The 9919-nt window shown below is 36.5% G+C and overlaps 1 protein-coding gene across 1 annotated transcript; it reads left to right on the top strand.

Moving 5' to 3' along the window:
- The first annotated feature begins 214 nt into the window (after window positions 1–214).
- Window positions 215–6893, top strand: LOC131949764 (multiple epidermal growth factor-like domains protein 11). Its single transcript, XM_059311691.1, has 8 exons — window positions 215–339; window positions 2687–2737; window positions 3426–3501; window positions 4089–4192; window positions 4640–4801; window positions 4913–5008; window positions 5451–5529; window positions 6754–6893. The coding sequence occupies exons 1-8, from the start codon at window positions 312–314 to the stop codon at window positions 6821–6823; spliced, it is 666 nt and encodes a 221-aa protein (XP_059167674.1). The 5' UTR covers window positions 215–311; the 3' UTR covers window positions 6824–6893.
- Window positions 6894–9919: the final 3026 nt, after the last annotated feature.

A 9919-nucleotide genomic window follows, 5' to 3' on the forward strand; every position in this document is an offset into this window, starting at 1 on the left:
ACCAAGCGAACGCCTAATAAAGGTGTGTATAATAGTGCGCAATAGTATTAGTACTTAATAAATTTACATTAGTTTTTGAGAAATCGGAAGTAGCGTAAATTACTACTTCCGGTCAACGGAAATTACTCAAAATTTGACAGAAGGTAGAGAATTAGATCTTTTACTTACATATCAAATTTCATTTATCTATCTGAAATAGTACTCAAGTTATAGGCTTTTGAAAAATTCAAAGTAGAAAAAGTACCACTTCCGGTTATCCGAAATCGCTCAAAAGTTGATACGGATCTACGATTTTGATAAAATACTTGTATATGAAATTTCATCAACCTAGCTGTAACGGTACTCAAGTTATCGTGTTTACACACGGACACACACACACACACACACACACACACACACACAGACACACAGACATACGGACAAGATTGCAAAATTATGTTTTTCCGTATCAGTGAGATGTAAAACGTCGAGATTTGCAAAAATCTCGATTTTTTTTTTTGCACGATTACAAGACTTTCTCTATACTTCGTATATACGAGAAAGTAAAAAGATGTCACAAATGATAGAGTTTAAGATTCAAAGCAAACATTATTTTTATCATTAAACTATATATATTTATGCACACACACTCATATATATATATATATATATATATATATATATATATATATATATATATATGTGTGTGTGTGTGTGTGTGTGTTTGTGTGTATAATACATTTATAAAAGTATTATACATATAAGTATGTATACATACGTATATGTATATATATATATATATGTATATATATATATATATATATATATATATATATATATATATATATATATATATATATATATATATATATATATATATATATATATATATATATATATATATATATATATATATATTCTGCGAAAAGAAATATTGAAATTCACAAGGGTGGCGCCCCGTCAGGGCGCGATTTGTTTTTCTCTATATACGGTATATAAAAATTAAAGTCGATTTTTATTTGACACCATTCATCTGATCGCTATCAAACTTTAGTGAGTTCATACGAACACATTAAGGAGAGGTTCTGTAAAAAAATCATGTTTAATTTCACAAGGGCGGCGCCACGAGAGGGTGCGATTTTTCTCTTTTTACCGTATATAAAAATAATAAAAGTGCATTGCCGTGACACCGTTGACATGATCGCCATCACACTTTGGGAAGATGTTGAGAATGTTCCTGGGGAGGTTTCTGCGCTAAAAACATTTTCAAATTCGCAGGGGTGGCGCCCGGTAGGACGCGATTTGTTTTTTCTCTATATATGAAAATAAAAGTCGATTTTGGTTTGGCAGCGTTCACCCGATAGCCATGAGACTTTAGGGAGTTGATTAGAACACTCTAGGGAAGTGTTCTGTTAAAAAAAGTCCTAATTTCGCAAGGGCGGCGCCACGGGAGGGTGCGATTTTCCTCTATATACGGTATATAAAAATAATAAAAGTGAATTGCAGTGACACCGTATATCCGATAGGCATGAAACTTTTGGGAGTTCATTATAAAACAACTCTAGGGAAGGGTTCAGTAAAAAATCATTTTGAATTTCGCTATGGGGCGTTACAAACGATTACTAAATTGAATTAGGCGTGTCCTCTGTCGCACTGGTAGGGTGCGATTAGGCTGTAAATAAAAATGTCTGTTTCGGCCCCCAAAGGCTCACATAGGCCGCTGAGGGCCATGTAATACGTTTTATTTTAATAATCAGAAAAATTAACCAAGGTTAGATTATTAACTGGGATGTTTCTTTTTGTCCGTAAAAAAATCCAAACAGTTGCGTCACTTTGCGAATGATGCAATTAGCATCTATTTTTAGATAATCCAAACAGAAATTGAGATCGAGCTTCTAAAATAGACCATTAGTAACGCTAATATATTGCACCAGTCACAGTGATGTTTAAAACGCGTCAAATAATTTTTTACGTGTTAAATAACAAATCCTGTTAATTTGTGTCACTTTAGTGAATGACGCAATCTGCATCATTGTTAACAGGATGCTATTTTAAGGAGCCAGGGGTCGTACGCCGCGCCCATGCAGTAGTGTAATCGGGGGGTGGGGGCCCTGAGAGCGCCCCTCTACGTCTCTGACACATGGGCGGTCACCGAAGTTTGCTCTACCATATTATTTCGGTTAGTGATTAATGTACTCTCAAGGTTTTCATGTGGTAGTGTAGGGAAACCCGTGTCCCGATATTTATGATTCAAGCGGGCCATTGTTTACATTTAAATAACTCAATTTTAGAAAAGAAGGTCACGCGTCTAAGAACATATGAGTGGTAACGCGTTGGTGAAATCCTTCTAATATATTTCGTCAAACTTTCTTCTATCCCCGCGGCAACGCGCGGGGGGCGGGTACGCTAGTGTATATATATATATATATATATATATATATATATATATATATATATATATATATATATATATATATATATATATATATATATATATATGATGGCTCTCACATGTTATATAACTACTTATGTAACATGTTATATAACTACCGTTATTATAAAATTAGCTGTCTGCCGACTTCACTACTCTCAACCCTGAAACACCAGTCTATAACTTTACTATAACGATAAAATTAAAACACGTTATTTTGGTTCCTTACACTATAACATGTGTAAAGAATATATTACCTATATTGTTTCTGATTAGATAACGATAACGATGGGAGAATAGATGAGGACTTATCTAAACTCAGCAGACGTAAGTCAGTGTATTAACAAAATGTATATACATCAGGTGGTTGTGCATTATTGTTTTGTGATAGCCCTTGTGCGCGTGTGTGTTAGTGTTAGTGTGCTTGCGTGTGTGTGTGTGTGGGTTAGTGTTGCAGACCTGTAATCTATGCGGGTGTTTGCGTGCGTGAGTATTGTAAGGGCATGTATCACAGTGTGTTGCGATGACCGAATGGGTAGATCTGAAATGTATGCCTGTGTTATCGTGTTATGTGTGTGCTTGTATCTGTGTGTGCGTGTGTCTGTGTGTGTATGTGTGTGCGTGTGTCTGTGTGTGTCTGTGTGTGCGTGTGTCTCTGTGTGTCTGTGTGTGCGTGTGTCTGTGTGTGCGTGTTTATGTGTGTGCTTGTGTCTGTGTGTGCGAGTGTCTGTGTGTATGTGTGTGCGTGTATCTGTGTGTGTCTGTGTGTGCGTGTGTCTGTGTGTGTCTGTGTGTGCGTGTGTCTGTGTGTGCGTGTGTCTGTGTGTGCGTGTTTATGTGTGTGCTTGTGTCTGTGTATGTGTCCGTGTGTCTGTGTGTGTGTGTATGTGTCTGTATAATGATACCCAAACGTGTACAACTGTAATGTACGCATGTGTTTGTGTGCAATTGTGTTGCATGTTTGCGTGTTGCCGTATGTGTAGATTACCTAACAGGGTGTGTCATTCCATTCTAGAGAACGGGGGATGGTCACCCTGGGTCTACACAGAATGTTCTAGAAACTGCAGTGACTACAAGCGGACCGCCTCAAGGTCAGTCTGCGATATGCTGATACGATTGTGTTGGATTAGAATGGTTGATACAGTTTGGAACCCCGAATGATGTCAGTTCCAATCACTGAGCGAGCTCAGCACTATTGGGTACCTGGCTTAAATTGGAGAAAATATCATCTGTTATAACACTACGGTGGCGATTAAGTTGTGAGCTCAAAATATTGATTGTGTCATCAGCTCTATTGAGTACCTGGCATAAGTTGGAGAAAATACCGACTTTTTACACACTGGTGACAAATGTGTTCTTTATTTTGCAACAGAACAGTTTTACATGTATCTACCATATTGTCTACAAGGAAGTAAACCCTTGCAGTTTTTGCTAGGAATGTTACTATGCTAGATAACTATACTGGTTTTATATTATTGAATCATTTAGTTAACAACGGATATAGAATTTAACAATTACATTGTAAAATATAATGAATAGAACTTTTTATTGAATGAACGATGTCAATTTTGGAAATAACCGAATCAGCCAATGATAATCTGTATGACACAAATTGTAGGCACTGCATTACGTGTGTGGGTTATCTCCTATGTTGATCCCCCCTCCCCCACCCCCACAGGAAGTGCGACAAACCAGAGACCCAGAACTTCGGGCTGTACTGTGAGGGCGTGGGATTCGAGTTGCAGGAGAAAGGTTGTCACGTGACTTTAAAATGCCCCGGATGTAAGAGGACATCACTAACCGCAACCCCTCCCACCACCAAGCCTCTACCTATCTCCACAACAATTAATATCTAAGAGAGGGAGAGAGAGAAGAAGATAGAGCTTTAGAAGAGGGAAATTAAGGATGAAACCCCCCCCCCCCCACATCCGTTCACTAAACAAATTGTTTGTGGCCTGCAGTGTGTGTAGAGAACTTATACAGTGGTACTGAAAAGTACCAGACAAAACTTCATGCTTTCATTAGTAACATGGCCCTTTACACTTATAACAGTTTGCCCATTAGTAACATAGCCCTTTACACTAATAATGTGTCTGAAAGTTTGCCCATTAGTAGCTTAGCCCTTTTCACTTGTGACAATTTTCCCTTTAGTAACTTAGCCCTTTTCACTTGTGACAATTTTCCCATTAGTAACTTAGTCCTTTTCACTTGTGACAATTTTCCCATTAGTAATAACCGTTTACGTTTCCGTCAAAGATTGCCCACTAGGAACCTGGGACTTCAACTGTAAAGGTGTGTGCCTCAACTGTCACCCGGACTGCGACAAGTGGAACGGCACGTGCCAACACTGCACACGGGGGCATAAGCTGGCGGACGGGAAGTGTGAGCATGGTAAGCTCGTCTGACGTCACACGGTGAGGGGGAAGTAGAGTGACGTCATGTAACACAGTCGTGTAGTCAGGTCCAAGGTTTGACCTATTGTTACCGTGTGTCTGTCTACAGTGTGTACAGCCGGCACATACGGCTTTGCTTGCGGTGGGAACTGTCTAGAGAAGTGTGGGACAGATTGTATTGACCGTGTCCACGGCAAGTGTCCAGGTCAGTAGTGTCGGTCAAAACCTCTGCCTTTGTATATGAAAAATCACGACTGTATGCATAAATGTATACATAAAGATATATACATATATATATATATATATATATATATATATATATATATATATATATATATATATATATATATATATATATATATATATATATATATGTATATATATGTATATATATATATATATATATATATATATATAATTATATATATAAGCATTTATGTATGAATATATAATAAATGTATTCACACGTATATATATATATATATATATATATGTATATATATATATATATGTATATATATATTTATATATATATCTATATATATATATATATATATATATATATATATATATATATATATATATATATATATATATATATATATATAGGTATGCACATGTATATAGCCTGTTTTAATCTTCGATAGGCAAGGATGCATCAAACTCATTCTCCTATTTCTGGTTGGGAGTATTATCATTACCACTCTTGATAGTGCTTGTACTCTAGTAAGTTTCTTTATTTCTTACGTTAGTTTTAAACTGTGCCAGCCATTGATACACGCAATAGTTAGCCTATTCTTCCATAGCACATATCGCACCCAAAAGTGTTTTCCAAACGCGTACCACTTCATCCACCTAGACACACAACCACAAAACGACGCGATACAACTCGACCAAACACTACAACCCTATTCTATGCTTATAACACTATACAAATCAACATTCACTGATACCAAGTGCATCATTTTTCACCCTTTACCAGACGAGCGCTGTCTCTCCCCCCCCCCCCCCCTCCTTCACCACTGACATCACCATACTATAATATTCAATAATAAGAAATACACTACACGGAATCGAAATTACTGAACCGTTTGGTCCCGAGTTCGAACCCCGGGCAGTCAAGGCTCGATAACCGGGGGACAGCAACCCATCTAGGAGAGACAACTCCAAAATCAAACAACTGCTGCCTTGTTTGATTTTAGTTGGAGAAAGGATACTGAAGCAAATCCAAAAATAAAAGCAGGCTGAAATGGGAGTATACGGCCTCCATTTCGCACAAGTTGACCCGTAATACTAAATTATTTGGAAGATAGCTGAAATCCCTTTCAAAATTAGAATTAAGAATAAGAATAAGGAATTGAAATGGATTAGACATTGTTAGCTGTATCCTATCGTAAATTAGTTTTACAAATCATAAAAAAAACTTATAGTTTCCTCTTTGAACCTGACGGTCCATGGGGCAAGTTAAGTAGAATTCACTTGTGATTATGACATCGTCATATCAAGAGATAGTGTGGTCAGCACTTTGCCCAGCCGTCCTTACTTTCCCTAACGTGAGTTACAAATCCTCATGATAAGGAAAAAGAAAGAAAAACATTTAAAATGTTGATTTTAAAACAAACTTGTAAAACAAAATGAGTATGAAACGATGTTTCATTTGTTTGTAAAAAAGTGTTACATTTTCTTAGGCTATTGATAACATTAAAAAAAGGAATTAATTTTTAAAATGTTTATAAACAAAGCAAAATACGCCCATGTTGATTTTTTGAGAAATAATTTAATTTGAATGTCGAAAAATAATTTAATTTCTAAACAAGCTGTATAAAAGCTTATTTAGATTTCCAATCTGCTAATGAGATACTTCTTTACACCATTAATTGGTTTAAATACGATGCTCATTTATTGACCGGTACAATAAAACTTCTCTTACGAATCTCCATTCTCTTGCAGCCTGAGAATTAGAGATCGAAAAGAAATGGAGGCACTGAAGCCTGACGATACGTCACAAAACAATTTGTGAAAGATTTTTTTGTTTGGATTTTTATTTCGTTTAACCACTTGTCAGGATGATGTTTCGTAGGATTTTATGAATAAACACATTAGTTATATTTACGTTTGTTCGTTAGTAAATAAGGGAAACTGTCGAGAATGATCAATGATGATTGTATGCCCTTGTTGTATACAAGCTTATGACTTAAGCGTATAACACGAATTGGAGGAATGGTGTTTTACTAACTTGTTACATCGGGACAGGGGTGGGTTTCTGGTGGTTTGTCAGGTGGTGGTGGTGTTTGTTGTGGTGATGGTGGTGGTGGTGATGATGGTGATTATGGTGGTTGTGATGGTGATGGTGATGATTGTGGTGATGGTGGTTGTGTATCGAACATAGTTTTGTGTTTTTGAATTTTTTGCACAGTCCATTGGTATACTCATATGTTTTCTTGTTTCAACTTACTAAGTTATATGCAGTTGGGTTGCTATTAGATTAAATAAGGGGTAATCATATTCAAGCTGAAAAATCACATTTTTAATATTGATTAAAGTGAAAAAATTATAATTAAGAGAACAATATAACTGATTATTTAAAAATATATAAGCATAAAGATTAGTAGAACTTGGGTATTAAGGTTTCAGCCTTCTTTAGACTTGTCACAAATGTATGTCAAGCATGAGTAGAAATGTCACAAGGTAAAGTCAGGAATATGTAGACTTGTCACAATGTGATGTAAGGTATATGTAGACTTGTCACAATGTGATGTAAGGTATATGTAGACTTGTCACAATGTGATGTAAGGTATATGTAGACTTGTCACAAAGTGATGTAAGGTATATGTAGACTTGTCACAAAGTGATGTAAGGTATATGTAGACTTGTCACAATGTGATGTAAGGTATATGTAGACTTGTCACAATGTGATGTAAGGTATATGTAGACTTGTCACAAAGTGATGTAAGGTATATGTAGACTTGTCACAAAGTGATGTAAGGTATATGTAGACTTGTCACAAGGTGATATCACAAAGAACAAATTTTGCAAAACCAACAACAACAAAAGTGTGTTCATATATTTGATTTATTCCAGAGTTTGCGAGCTTTTTTTCTGTTTAATCATGCAATTTCGCCGTATTTTGCGTTATTGTTTTAGGAAAAAAAATTAATAAAGAAAAATCTAGTTTCTTAAAATCATGCGTTAATTCATGAATTACCTCCCATAGACCGAAAAAAAGTTTATACATTTTTGTAATTTTTGTTTAGTCGCTTTGGACCATTTCTGTCGACGACCCCCCCCCCCCCCCCCCCGCCCCCTTGATTCTAGAAGTTGCGGTTGTACAGGTTGTACATAAAATACACCAAAATCTAATGGGGTGGGGGAGATTCCGGCTCAAGTGAAAGGGAGATGGGTTCAGAAAGTAAGATTGCACACTTTTTTTTCATTTCCACAAAGTTTTGAAACTGAATCAAATAATTGTTATCAAATAGGCCTACATCAATACATTCAATCTTAGCAGAGCACAGTAGGCCTAGATATTTTTTTAAAATTAAAAACGCAACTTGTGGTTTGGCTTAGGTATACATTTTAATGGAAGTGGGTGAGGGGATAAAGCTCTGACATGTGTAAAATCGTGTTAAAAAGTGACATCGTGTGTCGATGAGCCAAAGGCCGAAAATGACCGATCTGAATTAATTAGTCCTTATCAAACTAATTTTGAAAATGTTGCTATCAATTACGCTTTAATTATTATAGCAATAGAATATCTCATAGTATTTCATTTATTTTAAAGCATGTTTTCCATAAAAGTGACATGTTATTTATCCATTTTTTGTTTATTTATTGATTCTCTCTTAATTCGGTACTAACATCTTTTAACTATCAATCCCGGACATTACGGACTTCTAAAGTCTACGGTCTTTCTTTATTGCTAGGTGAAAAATTGTAGGCCCTACCCCCGGCAAATGTTCACATTACTACGCGGACAGCGGCCCTCTACAAAGCGATATTCTGTTTTCAAACAAAACATGCACTTAAAAATAATGAATGGGAAAAGATTCACTGATGGGCTTGAACAATCATATTACAGTACAGTAAATCAAAATAATTCACGATAGGTTGTAATAACCACGTGGGCTAGGTAGCTATCAGGACTTTACAATGGACTGTATAACGACTCATGTGTTAATGGGTAAGCCTACGCTCTTTGCCCTGTGTATGGTTTATTAGCAATTGATTTAAATACTAGAGAGCCGATAAGCATTTAATTATCTTCACGTATGTGTTATTCACGGTTATATGAACATCTATATATATAATTCTCTTCTGGGTGACGCTAGAAAACAAGCTGTAAACGCGCTCCCTACCATCCCCACCCCCTACATTGTCTTAGTGAGCTGTGGTTCACGCTATGTTTACCTTCGTGGAGTCGGGTTTAGTGACGGCTATTAGGGGCAGATAATTTAGTTTGAAACGATTTTAAACGTTGGGGGGGGGGGGGGGGGTAAGGAAGGGGGGGGGGGGGGGTTATGGTCCTTAACGAGCTACTTATAGGGGGGGGGGGGGGGTTATGGTCCTTAACGAGCTACTTATAGTGTTTTAAAGAAATATTTTCAGTGTCAGCGTTGGTACTGTCGAATTCACAAATTATGAATTACTGAAAAGTAGAAAAAACAACTAAATAGCGGCGTATGTTATGCCGCGGGACGGCTCGTTGGTAATATATGGCTAATGGGATCTTCACGCACTGTTCAGTGCGGTGTGGAAGAGTGGGGTACAGGTGGGGGTGGGGCGTGTCTAGCCTCAAGGGCTGTAGCAAGGATGATGTAGTAGGCTATTATCAAGTGTCACTAAACTTGTGTAAATTAAAATTTAAGTAGGGATATACATTGTATTGAAGTGAGAAGACCGGCTAACAAACATAACGTAATTTGGTTTGTTGATAGTTATTCTGAGAATAAAGATATATTAATAGTAATTAATTCATTACCAGTTGTATACATATTTTGTGCTTACATAGAAAAGTCTATCTATAACTTACAACATAAGTGAACACGTATTTTATTAGACACATGGCTCTTCCACACATAACAAGACTTCTTCGCTTTCTCACCCTTCGTTTCATGTT

The sequence above is a fragment of the Physella acuta genome, unplaced genomic scaffold (assembly GCF_028476545.2).
Source record: "Physella acuta isolate Inbredline_101_S28 unplaced genomic scaffold, ASM2847654v3 ptg000063l, whole genome shotgun sequence".
Lineage (NCBI taxonomy): Eukaryota > Metazoa > Mollusca > Gastropoda > Physidae > Physella > Physella acuta.